This window comes from Tamandua tetradactyla, chromosome 2 (assembly GCF_023851605.1).
Source record: "Tamandua tetradactyla isolate mTamTet1 chromosome 2, mTamTet1.pri, whole genome shotgun sequence".
Lineage (NCBI taxonomy): Eukaryota > Metazoa > Chordata > Mammalia > Pilosa > Myrmecophagidae > Tamandua > Tamandua tetradactyla.
This window is the reverse complement of record NC_135328.1, coordinates 26,467,134-26,493,097: the sequence shown is the minus strand read 5'-3', so window position 1 is coordinate 26,493,097 and position 25,964 is coordinate 26,467,134. Positions and strand designations below refer to the sequence as shown.

Genomic DNA, 25,964 nt, shown 5'->3' with positions numbered 1-25,964 from the left:
ATGCTGAGCGTGTAGAGTGCTTTGAGATCCTTGGCTGAAAGCTGCCTCCTCGGCCTACAGGCTCCTCTTTGCCCCTACCAAGTAAATCTCGACCCCTTCCACTCCTTCCTCGCTCCTTCAAATCTCAAAATGTCAAAACGACATCTCCGTTTCCCGTTGCGATGTCTTTCGGTCCTTTCCAGGCGCGGAACGCCCCACTGGCCGTTTCGGGTTCCCGGTCTCAGCCACGCAGCTCTGGGCACCCTCCCCCTCCCTTTCAGGGCTCGCGGCTGAAGGCCCGGTGAGGACCCGTGCGAGGCAGACCCAGTGCCCATTCCGGCGCTGCGCTGGGAGAACCGGGCCCCGGCTGGCGGCCGGGAGGAGGGGCCGGATGAGTCACGCGGATAATCGCGTCCTTCTCCAGAGCGTAGACGGTGCAGTGGACGAAGGGTACCGGGCTCGCTACCGAACCCCGACGACCCAGCCTTTCCTGCCAGGGGCTTTGAACCCAGGGAGTCAGCCGCGGGGGCGACGACGGCCCTGATCGCGCGGCCCCGGGACATGTGGGACTGTAACCAGCGTCCCGCGCCCGGGCCGCCGCCGCCGCCGCCACCGCCGGCGTCAGCGCGGCTCCTGCCCGCCAGCTGCCGGGCTGGCGTCACTGCCCGGCCCGGCCCGGCCCCGCCCGCGCCCCTCCCTCCCCCCGCCCCCACGTGCGCCCGAGTTTGTTTATTTAGCTGCCATGACAACGCCGGAGGGGCCGCGGGAGGGAGGGGAGAAGAAAGGGAGGGGCGGGGCCTGGCGGCGGGCCGGGGCGCGCAGCCGGCAGGAGGCGGGGGGGAGGGCGGGAGCGGAGAAGTTATAAGTAAGGAGCGCGCTGCGGCCGCCGGCACTTCCCCGGCCCAAGAGAGCGAGCTCGGCTGCGGGCGCGCGGGGAGCAGAGGAGGAGGCGGGCGGCGGCACCGGGAGCCGCCGAGTGCCCCTCCCCGCCCCCCCTCCGGCCCCCCACCCACTCACCCGCCCAAGGCCCGCGCCCATGGCCGCGCGCGCCCCGCACAGCTACCCGGACTTCGCCGCCCAGCCCGCAGCTACGCGCCACCGCGTCCAATCTCACCTGGTGGCACCGCCCGCCCGCCGCCGCCGCCCCGGCCACAGCCCCTGCGCCCACGGTGACAGCCGCAGCGACAGCGGCGGAGGACGTCACTGAGTCGAGGAGAGCGCAGCCGGGCCACGGGACCTACTTTACTCGCCTTACCGATTGTCTATTTTTTATAAGAGTTTACAACTTTTCTAAGAACTTTTGTATTCAAAGGAAGTCTTAAAAAAAGACATCTCAAATTTATTTAATCCAAAGAAGAAGGATTGCGGGCAACTGGGGATTTGGGGTTTCGGCTTCCTAAATTTTTTTTTTCCCTTTCGTTGACTTTGGGGTTCGGGTGCCCCGCTGCTTCGAGCTCTCGAGGATCTTCTGGGCTCCTACATTAATGAGGTAGGTGCGGGGAGGCTCAGGGCGCTGGGGGTGGGGTGGGGCGAGGGCTAATAGCCTAGGGGACGCGCCGCGACGGCGGCCGAGACAAACCCCCTGCTCTTGCCCTCCGGGCGCACCCCTCCCGGCCCGCAGGCAGCCACCTGGCGAGTCTGACATGGCTGTCAGCGACGCGCTGCTCCCGTCCTTCTCCACGTTCGCGTCCGGCCCGGCGGGAAGGGAGAAGACACTGCGTCCGGCAGGTGCCCCGAATAACGTGAGTGTCTCCCGGGACCTCCGGGAGCGTCGTGGGAGCTTGTGTGTGAGAATGGTGGGGAGGCAGGCAGAGCCCTGGGGTCACCAAGGAGAGGGCTAGGGGTGGCCGCTGCGCGGGCTCCGCAGCCGTCCGGGACGGCCTATGCGCTCTTGGCTCAGTTTTGACTGCGGGTGGTCCGGGCGCTGGGCGGCCGCCGGCGACGCACACCGGGTCGGCACACGTTCCCCTTCGCGCGCGCGGGGCGAGGCGGGAGGGCGCTGAGTCTCCAGACACCGGCTAGTCCCGAGTGAGCTTGGCGCGTAGGCGTCCCAGCGGCGAGGCGGCGCACTGGGAGAGCCTGGTGTCCAATTCCGGGGGTGGCGGGAGCGTCCCCGGCTTCGCGCACAGGAGAGGACCGGAACTTAGTTAGCCCGCCCCGCCCCCCCACAATCACTCTCAAGGACACAAGCAAATACCCCCGACACCGATGCACCCACCTCTTCTCGGATCCGGGTGTGGGAGATTGGAGTTTTGGCGCCCGAAATCCCTGAGCGCTGCCCTGGTGTCTGGACCGTGTAGGCGCGGCGGGCCAGTTTGTCGAGTGGCGCCTAGGGATCGCCACTGACTGGGCTCTCTCCCTCCGTATCTCCGCAGCGCTGGCGCGAGGAGCTCTCGCACATGAAGCGACTTCCCCCGGTGCTACCCGGCCGCCCCTACGACCTGGCGGCTGCGACAGTGGCCGCCGAACTGGAAAGCGGCGGAACCGGCGCGGCTTGTGGCGGCAGCAACCCGGCGCTCCTATCCCGGAGAGAGACGGAGGAGTTCAACGATCTTCTGGACCTGGACTTTATCCTCTCCAACTCGCTGTCCCATCAGGAGTCGGTGGCCGCCACCGTGTCCTCGTCGGCGTCAGCCTCAGCCTCATCCTCGTCCTCCCCGTCGAGCAGCGGCCCGGCCAGCGCACCTTCCACCTGCAGCTTCAGCTACCCTCTACGGGCCGGGGGGGATCCTGGCGTGGCGCCGGGCGGCTCGGGGGGCGGTCTTCTCTATGGCCGAGAGTCGGCGCCCGCTCCCACAGCACCCTTCAACCTGGCGGACATCAACGACGTGAGCCCCTCGGGTGGCTTCGTGGCGGAGCTCCTGCGGCCCGAATTGGATCCAGTGTACATTCCGCCACAACAGCAGCCGGCAGGGGGCGGCCTACTCGGCAAGTTCGTGTTGAAGGCGTCCCTGAACCCCCCTGGCAGCGAGTACGGCAGCCCGGTCATCAGCGTCGGCAAAGGCAGCCCCGACGGCAGCCACCCGGTGGTGGTGGCGCCCTACAGCGGCGGCCCGCCGCGCATGTGCCCCAAGATCAAGCAGGAGGCCGTCTCCTCGTGCACCGTCGGCCGGCCCCTGGAGGCCCACTTGGGCACTGGACCCCCGCTGAGCAACGGCCACCGGCCGCCCCCGCACGAATTCCCTTTGGGGCGGCAGCTCCCCAGCAGGACTACCCCGACCCTGGGTGCTGAGGAACTGCTAAGTAGCAGGGACTGTCACCCCGCCCTGCCTCTCCCCCCGGGCTTCCATCCTCACCCCGGGCCCAACTACCCACCTTTCCTGCCCGAGCAGTTGCAGCCACAGGTCCCACCGCTCCATTACCAAGGTCAGTGCCTGGGATTCATGGTTCGGGCTGGGGAGCGCTGCGTGCACCGGCCCTTCTGGGCGCTTGGGGTGTTGCTGACCCCACCCTCTTCACCCCTAGAGCTCATGCCACCGGGTTCCTGTATGCCGGAGGAGCCCAAGCCAAAGAGGGGGAGAAGGTCGTGGCCCCGGAAAAGGACCGCCACTCACACTTGTGATTATGCGGGCTGCGGGAAAACCTACACAAAGAGCTCTCATCTCAAGGCACACCTGCGTACCCATACAGGTAGGAGGGCAGATGCTCAGGATGGGAGAGGGTCGCTGCCAAGCCCCGTAGGCCAAGTGGACAAATCCCCTGGTCTCCCTTGGGATACGGGCAGTCTTATCTCCTCCATCCCCTGAGACCACAGGGAAGGGAGAGCAAGCTGGCGCCCACTTGTTTGCCCAGAAGCCTTTTTGCTTGTTGGATGGTATCAGGGCTTGAATGTGCAGTTCTGTTGGGCCTTTAAAAGGCAGGGAGATTCCAGCCGGACGTGAGTCTCTTGGCTTGAGCAAAGTGTTGGCCCTTATAATCAAGAAATTATACTTTGCAGTGCACAGGCACGTTGGCTTTTAGAAATTTTCCAGACTATCCTGGCTGGCTGTTTCCTTCCCAGACCCTCACCCTCTCCCCTTTGTAGTATTACTACTGATTTTGGTCTTGATAAAAGTTTTTACTTAAATTTCAAGAGTTTAATAATTACTTTTTCTGAGATTATAACTTGAGAGGGTGACTGCAGAATATTTCACGTTGATAAGAAGTAGGTACATCGGGTCATATGTGTGGAGCTTCCATTAAAACAGAGCTGTTCGTACAGAAAGAAAATATCCTGTGGCTTTCTGACATTAGGATATTGCATGATTTGGATAGGGAGAAAGGAAGGGATGCATTATTAGTCATAATTTCCAAATTAGTTCTCACCACTGTAGCATCTTGGCTCAAAAGAATAAAAATGTTGGCTGTACATACAGAAGGTGTAGTATTGGTTTAGAGGGTTTTCATGTCTTCATTACTTTGTAATGTATGTTAAAAAAAAAACACGGCACCTAACACAAGGTATTATTCCTATTTATGACTTAAAAATTCAATACCGCCCTTCAGCAGTGTGAGACATTCCTGCATTCTTTCAGGATGGGAGATAAGGGGAATTGGTTTAAGGGCTTCAAGGACTCTTTCCCCTTTTGCAGGTGAGAAGCCCTATCACTGTGACTGGGACGGCTGTGGGTGGAAATTCGCCCGCTCGGACGAACTGACAAGGCACTATCGGAAGCACACGGGCCACCGCCCCTTCCAGTGCCAGAAGTGCGACCGGGCTTTCTCCAGGTCGGACCACCTCGCCTTACACATGAAGAGGCACTTTTAAAGCCCAATCAGTGGAGATGACCGCATTGCCGGAACAGAGTTCAGTATTTTCCACCTTTCACACTGTCTTCCTGGTGAGGGGGGGAACTCAGCTGGAAAGCACTACAGTCATGGCCAAGTTCCCAGCGAAGTCAACTTGTGAACGGATAATCAGGAGGAATGAGGAAACCAAAGGACGCAAATCCAAGAACGGATGGGGTCTGTGACTGCATCTTCTGTTCATTCCAACTCTAAATCCAACTTGAATATTCCCGGACTTAGGAAACGCCAAGGGGGTGACTGGAAGTTGTGGATATCAGGGTATACATTAGATCTGTGCATTGGGGGGGTGGGAAGGCCGCATTCCCTTGAATCGTGTTTCAATGCAATATAAGTATAAAGATCACCTTGTATTCTCTTTGCCTTCAAAAAGCCATTATTATGATATTAGAAGAAGAGGAAGAAATTCAGGTACAGAAAATGCGTTTTAATAGCCTAACTGATGGTGCTTAGTGAATCTTGGTTCTAAAGGTACCAAACGAGGAAGCCAAAGTTCTCAAAACTGCTGCATACTTTTGACAAGGAAAATCTATTTTTGTCTTCCGATCTACATTTATGACCTAAGTCAGGTAAATACACCTGGTTTACTTTAACATTTGTTATGCAGACAGTCTGTTTAAGCACTGTGGTTTCAGATGTGCAATAATTTGTACAATGGTTTATTCCCGAGTATGCCTTAAGCAGAACAAATGTTTTTTTCTATATAGTTCCTTGCCTTAATAAATATGTAATATAAATTTAAGCAAACTTCTATTTTGTATATTTGTAAACTACAAAGTAAAAAAAATGAACATTTTGTGGAGTTTGTATTTTGCATACTCAAGGTGAGAATTAAGTTTTAAATAAACTTATAATATTTTATCTGAATCCATGGTTTCATTGTTTTGTTCACCACTGCACTCCACCCGCACCGCAAAAAAGCCTGTAATAGAAGTTCCAGTTTAAACATGCTGGGGTAGGGGATGTGAGAAGTAAACTCAAAAGCCAACTTTCTCACAACAGATTTAAAAAAAAAAAGGCTTTCTAGCTACTTTAGTTTTACTGTAATGGCGTATTGAAAATTGCAGAATTACCTGTCCAGGTTTGCTCTTACACTTGTCAACTGTTATTGAAGTCCGTGAAAGTGGTTTCTTGCCTTGAATTTGTCCAGTTTAATATGAAAAATTTCAGAAGATAAATGTACCCCTTCTGTTTCACATTTAAAAAATCTTTATGGCTTGTCCTTAGTGAAAATACAAGATTTTGTCTCCGCAGAGGCCTAGTCTTGTGCTGCACACAATTTGAGTAACAAAAAAACCTTCCCATAACTGACGATCCTAAGAATGTAGTCCCACAGTGCCCTCCTAAGGATTGAAAGATTCATTTATGTCTCGTGTTATGTTCCAACGGTTATGCTATAAAGTCAGAGTCAAATTTGCCAACACTGCTTTAAAACGCCCATCAGTCCCAATGAAGATTGTGAACAAAAACTCTAGAATTAAAATATTACAAATTCCTAAAACCAAGTACAAAACATTTTAAATGTTTCTGTAAGTTGTGGCATTAATATTTCTGAGGTTATTAAAGTATAATACGTCACTGAGACTTTAAGACACTTTTAATCTCAAGTGTTAAAAAGATGAGTACCCCAGATTTTGAACTTTGTGTGTGACTGACACCTGGCAAAAGCCTTTGTGGATTAGAATCATTTTTGTTGACACTTTGCTATATATTTAATGCTATCCAGAGGACAGGAACTGACTGGTATCTTTAAATTGCTTATAATTAGTATAATTACCCATTGTATCTAGTGTCCGAAGATGTGTTTACACTGTGGATACATCACAAATGGAATAAACTAGAAATTAATAAGAGGCTCATGGTAGATCAATATTTAGTTTTTTCCTTGGCTTTTAAGAGTCCAGCATGATTGGAGAACACTGCATGAGTCTTCGCTTAAAAGAAAACAGGTGCATCAATAGAATGGACTTTTATGTGGCCAAGAACATATTCAAAGCATATTTAATGATGTGGAGAAATCCTCATGGTATGTTAAGTGGTAAAAGCAGGACTTAAGACTAAACTGTGTGTGTTGAAGAAAAACAGTAGGAAAAGATTGGAAGAAAATACCAAAATAGTGCTGTTTTTCTCAGTTTAATTTTTTTCTGCAGGTTTCAAATATTCTTGAATAAGTGATAGAGATGCATTTTTAAAGAAATGCAGGCAAAAACATTTTAAATAAACATATACATACATAGGTTCTGTTTCTCATTATATTAAATTGTGGCTTCTTGCCCTCGTGGTCTCCCTTTCATAAAAAGCTTCCTGCACGTAGTAGGAATACAGAAAAGGTTTACTTAATAGTTGTTGCCATCTTTGTATTTGCTAAGTGCCTATTATCTCAAATAGGAAAAATGCTATTCGTAAACTATCAAGACATTTTAAATGTATTCGAATTTTTCTGATGCCATAGAGAACTTTGAACGGTTATTAACTTTCTCTAACCTGAACAAGAAAGCTGCAGCGTGTAAAATGAATGAGGAAGATTTTCCAAAAATGTAATAGGACAAAACACCATCCATCATGCCCAAATGGCCAAGCTGTTTAGTCCCTATCAGGTTGAACTCAGGTGTACTGTCATTAGAGTTACAAAACCTTTTATACTATATTATAAAGAGTACCTAATAATTCAGATGACTGCTCATTATATTTTCCTTATGACATCGCATTTTATATGTCCTAGATTTTAATATGTGTGCCTGTACACACTCAAAGGAGTGGCAATACTGTTTCCTGCACGATACATTTTCAATCCACCTCTTTTCCAGCAAAATATTCCTTTATCCCCAAAACATGTTTGACTCTTGTAATACTGTTTTGGTTTGTGAAAACTAAACAGTGTACCTTATTCACCATCTCAAGTAGGGAATAATTCTTTACTTTCAAAAATCATTCCAACTTTTAGAAACTGAAAGATCACCTCATATTTGGGAATTAATGACTTTTAAATATAAGAAAACCTAGGTGAGACAGTCCTTATACTTTGGAAGCAAGTCCATGGGTGGGTAAAACACGGTGTTACCTGTTGTACTTTGATAGACAGGAGTATCTAAATTTAGCAGCCTATGTCAGCCACCTGTTCTATTATATGTTCTGGCCCCTGAAGTTCCATTCAGCAAAACAAAAGATAACCATAAATGGATTTGCAACACAGATAATCCACCCCCTCTCTCCTTTTCTCTTCCTCTCATGTACCCAGCACAAGCCTGCACAAACCTTTTTATTTTTATGTTCTTGATTATTTGATCATTTTACTTATTTAAAATTTTTAATGTATTATTTCATTTCTGTTTATTTTCTTAACACCTTCTAGAGTCTTTCATATGACATGTTTTCATAGTGCTAAACCAGAGCTGTGTCTGCCTCCTAAAGGTTGTCTATGAAACTCTCATTCATTGCTCACATGCAATCATTCAATATTTCCTCTAAAACACCAAGACCTTTCTTCATAACGAATGCTGTGGAATAGACCGCAGTTGTACCTGTGAGAACTCAAGGTAACTGCTGTTACAGTTAGAATGCTGTATGGAAATCAACTAAAACTTTTTTTTTCTTAATGTTAACTGAAACCAAAACAGAAGTTGGAGATGAGCACCCTTTGAAAGCATCTACCTCAACCATAAAAGTCAAATTTTGAGTCAATTTAATTTATCACCCTCTCCTGAGAAACTGACAAATTCTTAAGTCCTTAAGAAGTTCCCCATGCTTCAGGACTACAATCACAGTCAAAGCAGAGAAGGCCAACATAAGAAAATAACTTGTAGGCTGGTGTCAAGGCCACTAAGACTAGTTAAGTCAGCTGGGAAGGGAGGGAGGGACCAGGCGAGTAACATTGTCAGATTCTTTCTTTACAATCATGCTCATCTGGAGTCCATCGTTTTAATTGTTTTCCACGATGCCCTTCATATAATATCACTTTTTCAAATTGCTTCGGTCTTCTGACACCCTAGATGAGTCAGCATGTTGCAACGGTTCCGCCTAAATATCCTTCTCCACTTGTTCTTAAAGGAAAAGGAGGAGACAAATAGAAATCCAGTTTAACAACAACAAAAAGTAAACTCAAACTCAGAGGCTCTCTGACATCTCTAAGTGTGCGTGACAGAATATTTTTTCATTGATGCAACACAATAATTATAATACTACCCCAGAGTGTGGGGACATTTGTCATCTTCTCATATTTCTTTTCATGTCTTGGTTACATGTTATCATCTAAACAGAGCAAGAAACAAGGGAAGTTACCCTTTACAGAGATACAAATGGATGGACAGGCGATTAGATAGATGGATACATAGATGGATGGATGGATGATAGAGCAAGCTCTCTGTGGAGCTTTGACAATTATCTGATTGAATCAACTGCAATCAAACCTATTTGGCCCAGGGTGTGTACTGGGAGCTTGATTGGGGTTATACTCTCTATCTCATCTATAATATTTGAATCTGTATTAACTGACCTTGTTTCAACATATTATCAATAGTGGCACATCCCCACGACACAGACAAAGCCAATGCCCCCAGCTGTTTTTCCTGCATTCCCACTTACAAGCTAAAATGGGTAAATGACTTTGCAGAGAAATCCAAGGAGCCCTGGATACACTTGTTGAAAGCCCATGAGATAAGTGAGTTGGTGCAATCCATGAAAGCAGAGCCTCATCCCTTAGACCTGGGAGGGCAGCAAAAGACTGAAAGGATTTCCTTGATATAGACAAGGGTGCCTCATCTCTGTTCCCGGTCACTCTGTGAGGTTCATGAAGTGTTTCCAACTCTCTGTTGGCTCAATTAGTCCTTGCAGCAAGAGGTAGGGGTGAGATTTCCCTCTCCCACCCCCCTTTTATGGATGAGGAAACCGAAGTTCCCTTCATAGATTACTGTGTTTGCGTTTCTCATTCTTGCTGACATACTCAAAGCACTTGGCTTCTAATATGTCTGTCTTCAGTCTGCTGGGCAGGTAAGGCTACAGGCAAAATGGATACACCCCAAGAGAGAAGGATTTGCTAACATCCAGGCTCTCCCATAAACCGGTTCAGGAGTCAAGGGCCCCAGACTTCTCCTTTGCCAACAATGCACTGTTTCCTTTGCCAAGGCAGACTGACGGGGAAGCCTGGGCTTCCTGCAGATGTTTCATGAGCTGGTAATTCCGCCTTGCTGGCTCCAAGGTGGAAGAGAGAGCTCTCCTTTCCATACTCACCTCTGTCCCTGTCAATCCTGCATGTGGCTCTCCTGGTCAAACAGGTGTGATCCAAGCCTCTCTCCTACTTATTGCCTTCCCAAGGTCCCCAGTGCCCAGTGGATAAAATTCACTCCTCCAATTACGCCCCCCACTTACTTATCCAGTGTCCTCTCCAGCCACTCCTCGAGAGTACCCACCACCACACACTCTTTCTGGCGCCCCAGCACCCTTCCTCTCCACCCCTACTCTCAGTGCACCATGCAACATTCCAGCTTTCAAGCCTTTGCTGGCAAATGTGGGTCTCTGCGGCTTCTGGAAAGGCCCACATTCCCTGGGGCAATGGCCTAAGCATTCTTCAAAACCTAGCTTTTAAAAAGCTTCCTCCATTTCACTCTCGCTAGATTTTTCCTTAAGCTCCTATTATTATATATTACAAGGTTCTGTTGGGTTTGCCTCCCGCAACAGATTTGAGTTCCTGGGAGGCATTGGGGCTTTTCCTTATTTGTCATGGAATACCCAGAGTTACTGGATTTAATTAATCATTTATTGAATATTTAGCCAAAAACTTTGACATCTCTTTCCAGAGGACTCTTCCTTGCCATGTGATTCTCTGCATTGATTCTGGAAAGTGTTTTGTTCATTTGAGGGATTCCTGTGCCACTGGAAGGGGCAAGGGGTTTATTCTTTGCCTTGGATGACTCATTGTGCCCCCCTGCCAAGGGTATATGTGCCATATGAAGATATGACACACAATGAAGGTAAAACTGAACTACACTTAAAAAGCCTAAAGAAGGCACTTTATGCTCCAGTCTTCTGGGAGGTGAGTCTGCCTGAAATTACCACTTGGTCTGCTGCTTTCAAGCTTAAGCCCCTACTGGCTGCTTGGATGACAGTAGATTTCCAACATTTTCTGAAAATGTCTAAATAAGCCAGCTCTAGAAGACAAGGCATGGAATTGACAAAGGTCCCTGCTGTGGTGGCAGTGTTGCCCACTGAGGGATGGGTAACAGATTGCAAGCACTGAAGCATGTAAAATTGCATAGGATGTTGAGCCAGAGAGCATCATCAAGACATTTAACTCAAGGAGAAAACTGAGGTTCAGCTAATGGACTGGACTTGCTCAAGGTCACATCAGGTCAGGATCTGAACACCAACCAGTCTCGATATCTGACACAACAGGTTAACAGGTTAACAAGCTGGCTACTCCACCCTGACAACCCAAGAGAAGCTCGGAGGGAAAAAAAGATCTTTTTTAAGACCCCATAGTAAAAGGATTTTTTTTTTCCTTTTAAAAGCATTCTTTTAAAAGAAAAATTCTAAATTCAATTCAACGAGCTCCAATATCTAAAAAGTATTTCATGGCTGCTTTGTTCTATGGTACTTTTACCAGTCAAGTAGATCTGGTACTATCCACTCACCACTCTGTCCCCTTTATAGAGAATACGACACTCATTCTCTAAGTGTTCAAATATAATTCTGGCTTTGTTCTACTAACTTTCTCTTTCCACGCACTTCCCTTCAAACGCATATATTCTTCTAAAGGACCTTCCGTACCAGTCACTATGCAAAGGGCAGGAGAAGCAAAGATAAATGAGAATATGTAAACAGGTATGTCTACGGATATTTGTCCTAGTACAACTGCTCTCCAAGGGGTATAAAGAGCAAGTTAAATGAAAAACCAGCATACCAGCTATGGTAAAAAACATTACCTCTCTTGGAAAAGTGATTGGATAGTCATTATTTGCAAGACTAAACCATATTAACTGCAACCACCTATACTATTTTTCCACCTACAATTTTCTTGATTGCTTATTATTCTAGATATATCCAACTTGTTTGTCAGGTGCATGTTAAGGCATGTTAAAACGTGTTATTCAGGTTCAGCATGAAGGTTTTAGCCTGATTCAACAAAATATCACATACTTCTTTCGGAATTAATGATTCGGGCAGAATGGAGCTTAATCTGCAAACAAGACACCTTGAGTTTCTATGGTTTGGAGACTGCGTATTCAGACCACGGGAACAACCTGATTTTATTTTAAGCACAATTAACTTTATAGCTAGGAAGCCTAACTGACTTAATACAGCTCTCCTGGTGCTGGGTCTCGTAGAAACAGAAGAGGCTTTGCTTAAGGGATTCTTTGCATTAAAGACTTTGTTAAGCAAAGTCACTCTGGCATGGAAGTCTAATTTGCAATTTGTGCCTTTGTAAAAGGATTAGAAGATCCCTATTGTTTCATGTTTGGATCTCAATTTGCATCCGGAGACTCATGACCTCCTCCAGGTTTACAGTTTCTTATTTTCATTTTCTGGTCCTGATATACAATATTGTATGTTAAAAATGTGATAAAACTGCTTGGCCAACTGTATGCACTGATTAAGGAAGTATGATAGATTGGTTTTTCTCTGTGAATGGAGTCTACCTGGGCTCCAGGAATAGTTAGGCAATAATCTGTTTGCCAACTGACAAATAACTCATCGGCAATCTTACCCACGTTTCATGTATTTCCTTAATTAGAACACATGGACGGCACTTTGTTAAAGAGAACACTATAGAAGTCTGATCACACAGTGGCTCTGCAGAAGGAAATGCAAGAAAAATCCTCTGACCTCCCCAGGACTTATGTGAACACATCTGTCCAACGTCTTCCTTTATAAATAAAGGTTTGAAAAAAATTATTCTAGGTTTGCGATAACAATACTCTCAGCCGTACAAGATGTTTAACTACCTGTCCTTTGGTAAACAATTTTTAACTAACATTTGCTTTGACAAGTTTCCCAGATTGGCAACATAAAACCTGGACTGGAAACTGGGTGAGGAGAGACAATCTCTCAGATTGTGGGTTTAGAACACATGGTTTGTTTGTTTGTTTTCTTTTTAATTCCTTGTCATTGACCACAGGAAAACATGTCTTACCCATGTCCTGTCAGCATGAAGGCACTGGGAAATCTGGGTTGGAAGTTGCTGATTGAGTGCTATGTAGGTAGATAGGGAGTAGAAAAAGGGAATTCACATTTATTGAGCACTGATGGTATGCCAAGAATTTAGCTAGATACTTAGGAATTTATTATCATCTCCTTTATGTAGTGGAAGAAACTGAGACCCAGAGGACTCAAGTGACTGCTGCAAGGTCACACAGTTGGGGACTGAAGCCCAGGTCCGCCTGACTCCCAAACTCAGGCTCTTTCTGCCACCTCACACTGCCTCCCAGATAAAGCAAAGCTAATTTCATTTGGGTGGTGGGTGGAGGTGGTGGTCTTCTCACCTCCTTGAAGTATGTTTGTCTGCTATTTAACCAGTGGTTATGTTTGGTGCACATGAAGCTATAAGGGCAAGATTGGCCTAACCTGACACTTTTCCTAATAGGGACAAGTAATCTTATCTGCCATTCTATTAAAAATACACTCACATTCCTCCAGGCTCCAGTTTGGATAACGACTCAAGACAAGGAGCTCCTTCCCTTCCTCTCAGCACCCGTAGATTCTAGAAAATCACCAGGAGTAAATAAGCCATTGCTTTGCTTCCCAGGTATTTCATTCCCTAATTTCAAAGCATTTTATATACATAGTCAATGTTTTAAGAAAAAGCTAGCAACTCTTTTTTTTATAGTTGGGCCAGTTGGAGGTAAGCCTGAGAAGGTATGTTTTGCTAAAGGCCACAAACACTGAGGACCCCTTCAATGAAGCGTACAAGAGAGGAAGTTTAGCGAAAGGAGTGGCACCTTTGGGTGCTGTGTTTTGAACCCACATTCTCGGTCATGTCCCATGGGAAAGGCTCCCGCTTCTTTGCCCGTCTTCCAGAACACTCTGCCAACATTCTCCTAATGCTCCCAATATCTAAAGATAATCCCTTTTCCCCTAAACTTGATCTCAACCAAAAATAGATCTGGGTAGGAGCCACTGGGCATGGACAAATGACTCAGAGAGCCATTTCAGATCGCAGAAGCAGGAAGGGCTCTTTAGAGCCTGGGAGCAGAGTCTGGGAACTAGTCAGTACCAAGGTGCAAATGCATGACACTGTTGGAGGGGGTTCCAAAGAGCATTTTGCCTCAACCCTCTGGAACAAATTAGGAAGGCAGGAGGAAAATGAGTCTCTCCTAGAAAATGTGTGGGGGTGGAGTACTTTCTACATGCAAGTTTTGCTGATTTTACTTTCTCCTTTAATTCACTAATCATTGGAGTTAAGTTTATGTCCAATTCTTTCTAATAGGAGAGCATTGATTAAGTCCTAGTACATCCTTGGCATCGACTACTGCACTGTACTGTACTCTGTGTCTGTCCCTACCGTACTCAGCATTTTACATACATTTTTCTCATTTCATCCCCACAATAACCCTAGGAGCTAGCTGTTACTCTTCTTATTTTATGCTTGAGGAATCTGAGGCGTAGCAAGTTTGGGTAACCTGCCTTGAATTGCAACTTAGGTGGTGAAGTTGGAGTTTAAATCTGATTCCACCCAGACCCATGCTCTGGAGTCGTAGAGTATTTATGTGTGAAGAATGTTCCAGAGATGTTAACTGCAGGTGGCGGTGGGGGGAGCCTATAAAGTATGATCTGACTTGTTGAAATACATCTATCTTGAATGCATTTTGGGGTATATTCTGTATGAGGAAGAGTCTAGGACTGATCAAATGTCAATTCCTTAGAGCAGGCCTCTCTGACATCCCACCTCTTTCTTACCCCCAGGATTTTTATCTCCAGCAGCTTAGCTTGATATTTCCTTCTCCCACTTCTCATTACCTGACATGTAACATAATACTGGATCTATTTATTGCCTGGCTCCTTCTAGGGTATGGAGGAAGACAATGCCTAGCAAAGTGCCTGGCATATAGTAGTCGCTTAAATAAAAATTGGTTGACTGAAAGAATGCACCAAATCCTTAATGCAGGCAATCTTTCATTGTAGTTGTTTTTCCTCCTGTTGAAACGGGAACCATTTAGATTCTTGATACTTATATAGATTGGATTTTCTTTTCAGCTTTTGTCTGACATTCTCTGGGTAAAAAAGAAAGAAAGAAAAAAAAAATCCAGTCCACTTGAGGATCAAGAACCTAAAAACAGTCTACTTTCTAATGCAAAAAGCTTGATCTTCTCCACAGAAGAAAGTTCTTTCGATTGCAGAAGAGAAGCACCTTTGCAAATCTGCTTAGATAAACTCACTCTAAGCTCAAAGAGAATTAGTAATACTTTAACTGCTAATCCATTCAGTGCCCCATTCATGTAGAAGACTCCTCTAACCCCCCCACCCCTCCCACCCCGAGGTGGTTTTGGTAAGATAACCCTTACAGTCATCAGACACAGCTGAGAAACTGCCCAGAGTTATTGATAGGAGAGGAAGGGATTGATAGGAATTTGGGGGAAGGACCAATGACTGCATAATCCTGCCAATGTGAAAATGAAAGGAACAATTGAAATGAACTGATATGAGTTGGTTAGGTTTTATCCCTGCAATAAACTCTCTCCTAGGACAGACGCAGGAATGACCTTGACCTGTGGAGTCAATTGAAACCGCAGGTGGCAGTTTGAGAGGTTTGGTTGTTGTCGTTTACCGTCAGTTAGCCCCAAATGTGACTTTTGCCTCTTGAGCAGCTTCAAGAGCCTTCTAAGTCAGGAGCAAACTGTCCCTGAATTCTGTGCAGCTGAGGGGCTGCTTTGGCTTGCTTCCTTCATCTTCCAAACAGAACCAAGCTCCTATATAAAATTCATAAATTCTTGGCAGGAAAGAAATCCTCCCATTGGAAGGAACAGATGTTCTGCGAGTAACTTTTGCCATTATACTCTGTTCCTAATATCATAGTTTTAAAGTATGAGGGGATGTTAACTTTTTAAAAATGTCAGCATGTTCTGGGCAGCTTTTCCATCTCCATCTGTGGCATATACATCACCAATCCTCCCACCTCTCCTTTTTAAAATTTCCAGAGACTAGCTGGAAATTGGAAAGATATTAAAAAGCAAAAGCGGAAAATTCAATACAACAAATATGCTAATGTATAACCCAATGCAAAAAGTAATGTGTTTCCCTTCCAGTTATAAATCTCAGAAACATTCTTTCCCTGTTTTCTTAGAACTCGGAGGGGGTCTGGGAGAGTTTTAACAAGGTAATTATGAGCAATTAACATTCAGGGATAACAGAACTCTTCGAGTCATCTATTCATAAATCCCCTTTCTAAAAAAGCAGCAACAGCTCAATCGGGCTTCAAATTCAAGGGACTCCCAGGCCATTTTCACTTCGTTATCACCTCGTTAAACTGCCCACCTGAAATGCCCGTGTCCCAGGTGACTGCGGGGAGGGGTCAAGGTCAGTGAATAACACTCGCCTCGTCTGAGTGTAACTTTAGAACGCGTGACCTCGCCTCGGTTGCTGCGGCCTGGGGTCCGCTCCCCCGGGACAGCGCTGGCGGGTGGGGGCGGCTCCGGCGCGGACCAGAGCGCCCGCGGGCTGTAGCCGGGCCCAGGACACCCCAGGCCTCTTTTGAGTTCAAAGTCAGGATTCGGTGAGTGGGTGGGCGGCGCGGTGCAGACACAGAGACAACTGAAAGCGCCGGGTGGGTGGGGACGAGAAAGAAGGGGCTCGACATGCAAATTCGGGTAGGGATTCTTCCGAGTCATGGTTGTCGGGCTGGGTTTTCCCTCCTCCACCCCATCGACGCGTCTAAATCCCGAGATCCCCGGCCGGGCCCAGTTGTGCGACACCCCCACCCCCACCCCTACCCCCATCCGCACCCCGGGAGGCTTTGGAGCCCTTTCGTGACCCGGTGGAGGTGTAAGTGTGAGCGCGCGCAGGGCGAGGCGCGGGGCGCACCCACAGATAGAGCAGACCGTCGTCCCGCGCCCGGACAACGAGGGGATGTCCCCGCCGGCGAGGAGGAAAGCGACGCCCGAGCGGGCGCAAAGCTGGGGGAAGGGGGAAGTGCGGAGGGGAAGGGGAGAGGATTGCCGGGTAGGACGGACGCGGCAGCCCTTCCGCGCCCGGAGCTGGAGGCGGGTGCAGCGCGGCGCGCGGTCTGCAGTGCCCCCCGCCGGGCCGCTCCGCACAGGACCTCTCCGGACCGCTGCCGCTGGAGCCGCACGTCCGCTCTCGGGTAGGACGCGAGCGCCCCTCCTCGTCCTCTCTGCTGAGGCTGAACCAGTGCTAGGAAATTTAAAGTCAAGTCCAAGTGGATTTTCACCAAGGCTCTGTGAACTTGCTGGCTTCCTGCTTCGGCGAGGTTTTACGAAAGAAATTCTGGAATTGTAGGTCTCCCTTTAGTGTATGTGAAAACTATCCCGCTGAAGGTTATTGTAGTAATTCAGAGCATGCAAAATAGGCAGTGCTCCACCAAAAGCAGGGATGATGATGGTGATGATGAGGTGGCTACACTCAGAAGAGAGGTCACACTTGTCTTTGTTCTTCTATAGCAGGGTAGATTTTCCGGAAAGAGAACAGCAGGTTTTTGCTTTTCCTGGGAGATGGGAGCCAGAGCCTCAGAAAACAGATCAACAATCCAGCCTTGCTGTGCCACTGACTCCACCTATGACTGCGGACTCAGGTGTCCCCTCTTGGAACCCAACATCCTCAGTGCAAGCTAGGAATAATACTTCTGACTGCAAGATAATAAATGCACAGCTCCTGACACATGGTAGGTGCTCAGGGCAAGCCTGGCCCACCCCCAGCAGCTCCTGGGCTCTAGGTGCCTCTTGTAGCCCGGTCTGCGACAAGGCAGCTTGGGCTGCAGGAGCCTGTGCTGGGGATCTTCTACCTCATCTACCCTTGGCACCCTCTCGATAGATGCCTCAGGTCCGTTTTGGAAATTAGTAGGGTTAGAAATAATAGCTGGCAGGCACTACTGACCCAGGGAGTAATGGAAGGGTTTTGGAATGTGCAGTCTTAGGAAGTGCCTTTCAAGGGCCGTCCTACCCATTCCTGGTTTTCTTTATCTTGTAGACTCTCTGAACCTCAGTTACTTTATCTTTAAAAATGATATTATTGTAGACCTACATCTTCTCTAATATGCATGAATGACTGCAGCATGGATGCTTTCTGGGGTAGACCAGTGTGAGGTATTGAGGAAATATATTAATTTGTTAATAAATATTCCAAGCATAAAGCAGGTGCCCAATGAAATCTGTTGGATTGAGCTGAGTTTCCCTCTTTGCTGGGTTCTATACCTGGGAAAGCTTCCTTTTGCATGTTTTCCCTGTCCTTAGCTTCGTTTAGTATCATCTCCTGTGATTTGCTGCTCCCGCCTTCTTTCTAAAGGTTACTTATTTGCAGTGATGGATTTTTCAGGCCTTAAAGTATTGCCTTTAACCTGTTCTGTGACACTTATTTCAAAAGTTTACTGGGATACTCAACAGCAAAAAGACACACAAGCCAATTAAAAACCTGGGAAAGGACTTCAATAGACAGTTCTCCAAAGAAGATATACAAATGGCCAATAAGCACATGAAAAGATACTCAACCCCATTAGTCATTAGGGAAATGCAAATAAAACCACAATGATATACCACTTCCCACCCTTCAGGGTGGCTATTATCAAAAAAAAAAAAAAAGGAAAATAATTTTGACTAGCATGTAGAGAAATTGGAACCCTCATGCATTGCTGATGGGAATGTTCAATGGCACAACCACATGGAAAACTGTTTGGCAGTTTCTCAAAAAAATTAAACATTGAATTATCATAAAACCCAGCAATTCTACTTCTAGACATATATCCCAAATAATTTAAAGCAGGGACCAAAACTCTACACCAATGTGCACAGCAGCATTATTCACAGTAACCAAAAGGTGGAAACAACCCAAGTTGATGAATGGATAAAAAAAAAATGTCATATAACCTTAGAGTGGAATATTATTCAACCATAAAAAGGAATGAAGTTTCTGACTCATGCTACAACATGAAACATCGCCTTGAAAACATTATGCTAAGTGAAATAAGCCGGAAACAAAGGACAAATCTTGTATGATTCCACTTACATGAAATTTCTAGAATAAGCAAATTCATGGAGATAGAAAGTAGATTAGAGGTTACCAGGGCCTGGGAGGGGGAGGGGGAGAAAATAAGATGATTCCTAACTGGGTCCAGAGATTCCCTTTAGGGTGATAATAAAGTTTTGGGAATAGTGGTGACTGATGACCCTAGCATGATAATATAAATGTTATTAATGTCATTGCAATGTGCACTTGGAAATGGGGAAGGTGACAAATTTGTGTTATGTATGTTACTACACTACTTTTTTTTTAATTAAGTTTTTTAAAGTTTACTGGTATAAAATGTCACATGGTAATTTCTTATTCTTTCCGTTTGTTTTTGATGGCCAATGTACCTTTGGTGAGTGGGGAGGAGGTAGGAATGAACTCTTCTTTAAAAGTCATCCTGAATCTATGAACATTTCATAACAATATTTTCTGCCAGCGATGCAAATATGATACATTCCGTGACTGTGTGATATGATGCCAGCTACACTTCAGGGACCCCTCTCAGTGGATCCTCTAGCCCTCTCACATGAGAAACTCCAAATGGGAAGAGAGAAGTGTCCAATATTTATATGGGGCCCTTAGCTGCAGAGTGTGCCGCCATGTGCATTATTTCCACTTGCCCCTCAGTATAGCCCATTTCCCAGATGAACCTCAGAAAGGTGGATTGACTGAGGAACCAGTGCTCATTTCCATGACACAGACTTGCCTCCGGAGTCCTGCCTCCTCTCTTGCTGTCAGACAAATATTCCGGTTGCCCAGGCTATGACGTGGGCCTTTTCAGTGACTATCGAGGGAACGTTCTTTGAGATTCCTTAGAAATGATGAAACTTGAACTTGATTAATACAGGGCACTGCACAAATTAGAGAGCTTTCACACATTATGACAAGGTATGTGACAGCTGTTACTTTACGCAAACTATTCATTATGGGGCCATTGGTTTAAAGGTTCCACGGTGGCTTGGAGAAGATGCCTTTGTTCTCTGACTCACAGGAAGCAAAAATAAGTTACTGTGGGGGGGGGGGGGGGCAGAAGGCTTGTCATCCCCAGGAGCAGGGCAGCTGATTCCACGTCTCAAACTGGTAAGTGCCGGGCTGTTGAAAATTTAAGATTTTCTTTGTGTCATAATGCTCCCTGGCCATACTGTTTCAGATCTCCACAGTTTCATTGGAAGACAAAACTGACTTCCAGTCTCTATTTGTTTATCCCGAGGCACCTTCCTTCACTTCCTCCGAAGAGGATTGATGTTATTTAGAAAAAAACTACATCCACTATCTCAATTTCTTGAGGACAAACAAGTTACAGCAAACACATATATACATATAAAGAGAAGGCCTCTTCCTACCTATTATATTTTAAATCACAGATTTGAAAGTATTCTCAGAGAAAAACATTAACAGATAAACCTAACTTGGGGGTCTTTTATCATTTAATTCTTGCAGAAGATCCTGGATGGAGGTTTTATCTCTAGTCTAGAATTTAGGAGACTGAGGCTTAGGCAGGGTAACAGCTTTCAACCTCAGGTTTGTATCAGAATCACCCTGGGAATTTTAAATAAGGACACCTGGGAATCTGTTATTCTGCTGGCAGACTTATACCAGTCACTGTGATTCAGTTTCTTCTCTATCCTCCAGCTCTTAAATGTCAGGGACGGAGAAAGAAAAAGGATGGAAAAATCAATGAAACCACCCCTTTTGCTTCCATTTGCTTTTTGCCACTGTGCATGTTTGGCATTTTGCAGCCTAAAACTTAAAAGGGGACTTAGTTTACCTTGGTTCACTGAAGTATCCACATCTAGAACAGTGCCTGGCATGTAATAGATGCTTAATAAATGTCTGTGGTAGGAATGAATGAATGAAGAAATCAATGTAGGAGAAATTCAGGTGACTCAGCAGGTTCCCAATATAACCAATTCAAGCTCTCCTGCTTCTGTACTTCACCCCAGTCCACACCTAGAGGCAGTTTCTTCCAATGGTAGCCCCCAGATGCTGAGCATTGCTGATAGTGGCAACTGTTAAATTAACAGATGATCTATAAGTTGTGAAGTGACTTAAAAATTTTAGGACTCGGAAGCGGTAGTAACTGTTGACCTCTTCTGCTGTTTAGAAAGTGGGTGTTTGAGTGAGCAGGTGGCTTACCAGAGTTGTCGAGGTAACAGAGTTTTTCTTTATCAAACACCAGGCATCCTGCAATCCCTAATTTAGCGCTTATACCTGATCACCTACCATCTACTGACTTGGGTAGCAGAATAAAAACATGGCAGGCCTGGTGCGAATCTTGGCTCAGTCACAGAATAGACATGGATTTGGGGGAATTCGCTGAGCAGCTTTGAACCTTACGTCTATCCTCATTAAACTTGACAGTTTGAGAGGTGAAAGGAAACAGCCAATGGGAAGTATCTCTGCACATGTCATGAAGATGAGTTTTGAAGCACAGGTGAGCAGCCCTACCTGAGCCTCGCTTCCCAATGGCACCATGGTTAAAGAGATCAGAGACTGGGAAGCCTAGGCTAAGGTGGTGACAGATCCCACTCTAAGCTGTGGGAACTTGATTAGATTACTTAGCTCAGCTAAGCCTTTGTTTCATCACCTGTAAAATGGGGATGATAACAGGGCTTGTTACAAGTAAGGTTGTTAATAAGAATAAAGTGGGATAATGCATGTAAAGTGTTTTAACTGTGTATGCCTTACAAGAATTGTTCAATAAATCCTGGCTAGGTTCATCATCATTATTAACTGTATCAATTCTCTGGGTGTTGGGAGAGGGAGTGAAAGCTGAGGTTAGGTTCCTGAATAGTACTGAGAATGGCATTTCTAAGAAGAGGGTGTTGGAGGAAGCTCTTGGGCCTCTGATTCTTGACAAACCCACCATGGCTTCTCATTCTTGCCTGTCCACTCACTGGCCTTGTGACTGTAGGGTGGAAGGCAAACCCCTAACCTTAGGTCTTACCACCCCTCACTCCCCCATCCCTCACCCCCATCATTGAAAAGACCTGGTCTAGATCTCTAAGAACACTTGAGCATGTTCTTTGAGACAACTTGGAGGACCTTGTCATAAGTTTTCCATTTTTCTCCTATCTTACTCCATTCACTTGCCCTGAAAGCAGAAAGGAATCGGAATCCAGTTTGATCACCATGGCTGTGAGCTGAGAATTTCAAGGGCCAAATCCGGCACCTTGAGACACCATATAGTTAAAACTTACCCGTTAAATCCACTGACCAACTTGGAATATGGATGGTAGTGGAAACAAAAGTCCTGTATCAATGCAAATTTTTGAAGCTGATAACTGAAGGTGAATGAAGTTGAATATCCTGATCCTTAGGAAATAAACAGTGAAATATTTAGGAGTAAGAGGCCATGATGTATGTAACTTACCCTCAAACAGAATAAAATCTTAACAGGTGAGTCTGGGTATAGGGTAGGGGTGACTTATACTGCTTTTACTTTTGCAACTTTTTGTGTGTTTGAAATAAAATAATTTCCAAAGAAAAATTTAAAATAAACACCTAAAAAGGTACAAGCCACCTCAAACCCTCTTGTTAATCCTTTCTTAGTTAACATGAGAGTGCTTTAAAGCAAAGAGATGAGATTCTGGGGAAAACATTCCCAAGAAAATATTCCACTCTGTAATATTGAGGTCTGAGGAGGATGCAAAATCCTATTCAAGTCAATAACACAATAGACTTCTGTGCAATATCTTCTGTATCAGCTAATAATGGTTACGAGGTAGGGTTGATTAACATCTAGGCACTCATACATTAAATGTCTGGCTCAAGGTTACCCAACTAATACATGGGAGAATGTGGCTTTGTGCCTAGAGACACGTGCCTCCAAACCCTTTGCTATTCTGTCCTCTCCTCCCCCAACCATGTACCAACATGGTCCTCCCCTGTGGGAGTTCACAGTTTCTAGGGGACAATACATACCTAGTTGAGAGAGAGACCAGTCCTTGCATATAAACCATGTATGGGGTTGGAGAAACAGCTGTAAAATAATGTTATCATTACCAAAGAATTAAACTGGAGTTCAATTTAGCCACAGAACAGGCTCTGGGAGCTTTCAGCATGACTCCACAGACTGTATCAGAAGTCAAAAAGGAAACCCACAGATGTTTTACTAGTGCGTGTTTCAAAACTATATAAACACAGGGAAAGAGACATGCTGGCATTTACAACCGCATTCACCTTTTTACATCTTATCTTCCCCAAAGTTGTTATATCGCTACCTCTTCTATTGCTTGGTCACCAAAGAGGTTTCCAGCAAATTCGCTAGGTGTTTTCAGTTGATGCAAACAAGTGCTGACTGAATGATTGATTCCAAGTTCCCCTTTTCTAGGAGTTCAGACTTCCCCCGACCAGTGATGGATGGGCCGTCTTAATCCTGTTTGGCTCAGACCACTTTGGACCACGCAGCTGAAGTGAGGGTAGAGCTGGTTTCTAGGCAGTGTAAGAGACATAGGGTTATGTCCCTTTGGGTCCCTTTCCCAGAGGTTTTTAAACAGAATAATCCACATCTTGTAAGAACAAACCTTCAAAACAAAAGCAAATAAAGAGGCTTCAAACCATGTTCTTATGGACAAATTACTTACCTCCTCTGAGCCTGTTTCCTCACCTGCCAAGAAGCTGCTGACTGGAACACAGTAGGCACCTGGAAGGGAATCTGCAATTCTACTAGCAGTAAAAAACATTTCTCCAGTCTTTTCCATGTGTCAGGCTTTGTGCAAAGCATTCGAGATGCAGAGGTGGGAAGACACCATGAAGAGTGTGGTCGACTGTGGCCTGGCAAGGCAGACAGCTTCTGGGTTCCTATTGTGGCTCTATCACTTCCAGGTGTAATCGGGAGCAAAATATTTAACCTGCCTCTACCATGGTTTCCTGCCTGTAAAGTGGGGATAATACTCAGGATGTACATACTGAACAGCGTTGCTGAGTGACCCTTTGAAAGTATTTAGCACATGTCTGGTGCATTGTCAAAGGGTGGGAATTGTTTGCTGCTGTTACCCATTGACCATCTCAGCAGCACTCAGAGGCTGAGACTATTATTGCTCTCTATTTTTGTGCATAACAGAGCTGCGGGTCAGAAAGATAAGTGTCACTGCCCAAAGCCCCGTGGCTGGGCTTCCAAAGAGCTGAACCTGAGCTCAGGCCTGGCCAACTCCAAGTTCCCGGCTCATTCTTCACGCCCTCACCTAAATCACTGTGTTGTTCACCTCCAGGATCCAATCTCATTGTTATTTTGCATACAAAGTACACCTCCAGGATCTAGCACCCCCTCTTCAGAGGAGCAGGCAGAACACAGGTAACAGTCTTATTTCAGAAAACAGGAGGTAACACAGTGATGACAATGACTCGAAAGCAGCAATCTCTTCTGCACAGGAAGGTGCTTGACCCTTCCTCTATCAGAATCTCTGCAGAGGAACCGGGAATCAGCATTGAAAAGGTGCCCCCAGGAGCTCCATATCCATAGGAAGTTTGAGATTTCCAAGACCTCAGAGATAAAGCAGTCATTTATATCCCAGACCAGTTTTCTTCTTTGAGTCTGATTTTGTTCATTTGTACATAGGATAACAATACCCTTTCTCAAGGATGAGATATTTAAGGGCACCTATAATTTAGAGTCTTGCAAACTTTCGAAAATCGTGACCATTAGTAAAAAATACATTTTACATCACAACCAGTACATGCATATACAAATGCATACTCATTCGTGTGTATACGTAACTGCAACAAATTCCACAAAGCAATATTTTTCCCCTTACTACAGAAAATTTCCCTCTAAAAATTTCTGGGTTTTTTGGCATTGGCAGGCACTGGGAATCGAACCCGGGTCTCTGGCATGGCAAGTGAGAACTCTGCCTGCTGAGCCACTGTGGCCTGCCCTAAAAATTTCTGTTTTATTCTATTCTGATTTCATTTAAGAAAATGCTGGGATGTGTCTTGAGTGGCTTTTCCAGATGGCTTTATGAAGTTTTTATGTGAGTTCACTGTAGTTTGGATTTTCACAGTAACCCCATCAGGTGAGAGGTAAATTGGGCAGCCCAGGAAGCTGCAGAGGGGAAGGGACTTATGGGTCTGGGATTGGGGTCTTCCCCTTAGGCCATGCCACTCTTCACTGTAACCCAGTGTCATTCCATCCCAACTCCCAAATGGGAGGCTTCTTGGAGACCAAATGAAGCTGGGTGGGGTCACCTCCGTTTTTGTGACTCCTGGTTTATTAAAAAAGTGAAGATGTATCAAAATGGGTGTGTGGGAGGGTACAGGGGGGACTATCATATTATATTCAACCACTTGATGCCATGAGCACTCAAACACATCTAATGCAACCATAGTACCCAGGCCCTCATTTGGAGATGTCAGAAGCATAAATTTGAGGCCATTCATGATGTGTGACCCTGTCCAAAATAACCTGCCAGTGCCCCTCTCCCTTAATGGGGAGGGCTTCCCTATGCCAGACTCATCTTGCATGAGTTTAGTTTGATGGAGACTACTGTGGACTTGGATGGGGCAGGATCTTTGGAGGGTGGGGATGGAAGCCAAACATCAGTGCATCCAGAAAAGAGTGGAAATAAATAAATGGAGCAAGTGGATATAAAGAATATGTTCCCAAAGCATGGCTCTGAAATGCAGGTGAGAAACAGGGCAGTAGTCCAAGGTCTGGACTTGGAGTGTGAATGTGAGATGGGAGAGATTAAGAACATAGAAACAATGGGAGGTTCTATGTAGTGGGTTGATGGAAATTGAAGACACAAAAGAGAGTCAAGTGGGAAAACAATGGAAAAAATATGTGGACAGATTAAGAGAAGCCAATCTCTTGTATAAGGAGGCACCTTCTTCTCTCTTAGAATCAGATGTAATTGGTGAACCACACTGCTGGGCAGCCAAATAATAGATGAAAGAAATCATGTTCTTATAATATTTTCCAAGTGATATATGAAAACAAAATACTGTAATTAGAATATCACCATTTTGCACTAGTGCCCCCTTCCTGAAACGAATGAATAAATCTTGTCTTGCCAAAATGATCACATCTGTGTTGG

At 45.9% G+C, this 25,964-nt stretch overlaps 1 protein-coding gene and 1 long non-coding RNA gene across 4 annotated transcripts in view; one reads left to right on the top strand and one right to left on the bottom strand.

The window, feature by feature from the left end:
• The first annotated feature begins 1,031 nt into the window (after positions 1-1,031).
• KLF4 (KLF transcription factor 4) lies at positions 1,032-5,631 on the top strand. 2 transcript variants are annotated; one of them, XM_077141250.1, is made up of 5 exons: positions 1,039-1,468; positions 1,601-1,721; positions 2,355-3,345; positions 3,445-3,609; positions 4,551-5,631. In XM_077141250.1, exons 1-5 carry the CDS (start codon positions 1,464-1,466, stop codon positions 4,724-4,726), a joined length of 1,458 nt encoding a protein of 485 aa, XP_076997365.1. In that variant the 5' UTR covers positions 1,039-1,463; the 3' UTR covers positions 4,727-5,631. The 2 variants fall into 2 exon arrangements, with proteins under 2 accessions (XP_076997356.1, XP_076997365.1); XM_077141241.1 differs by having other exon boundaries at positions 1,032-1,468; positions 2,355-3,609.
• A 3,126-nt stretch (positions 5,632-8,757) lies between these two features.
• The window catches only part of LOC143667269 (uncharacterized), a 71,747-nt gene continuing 54,540 nt past the window's right edge, over positions 8,758-25,964 (bottom strand). The window contains exon 3 of one of the 2 annotated variants that reach the window (XR_013167973.1): positions 8,758-8,804. This is a non-coding gene — a long non-coding RNA (uncharacterized LOC143667269). Of the gene's footprint in view, positions 8,805-23,113; positions 23,365-25,964 lie in introns of those variants that run through there. The other variant, XR_013167971.1, reaches the window with a different exon arrangement.

What these genes read in the sequence shown, in the direction of transcription:
- KLF4 (XM_077141241.1), top strand. An exon ending in CGGCAGGTGCCCCGAATAAC is followed by an intron (nt 1,722 to 2,354) that starts GTGAGTGTCTCC and finishes GTATCTCCGCAG; the next exon opens with CGCTGGCGCGAGGAGCTCTC. An exon ending in ACACCTGCGTACCCATACAG is followed by an intron (nt 3,610 to 4,550) that starts GTAGGAGGGCAG and finishes CCCCTTTTGCAG; the next exon opens with GTGAGAAGCCCTATCACTGT.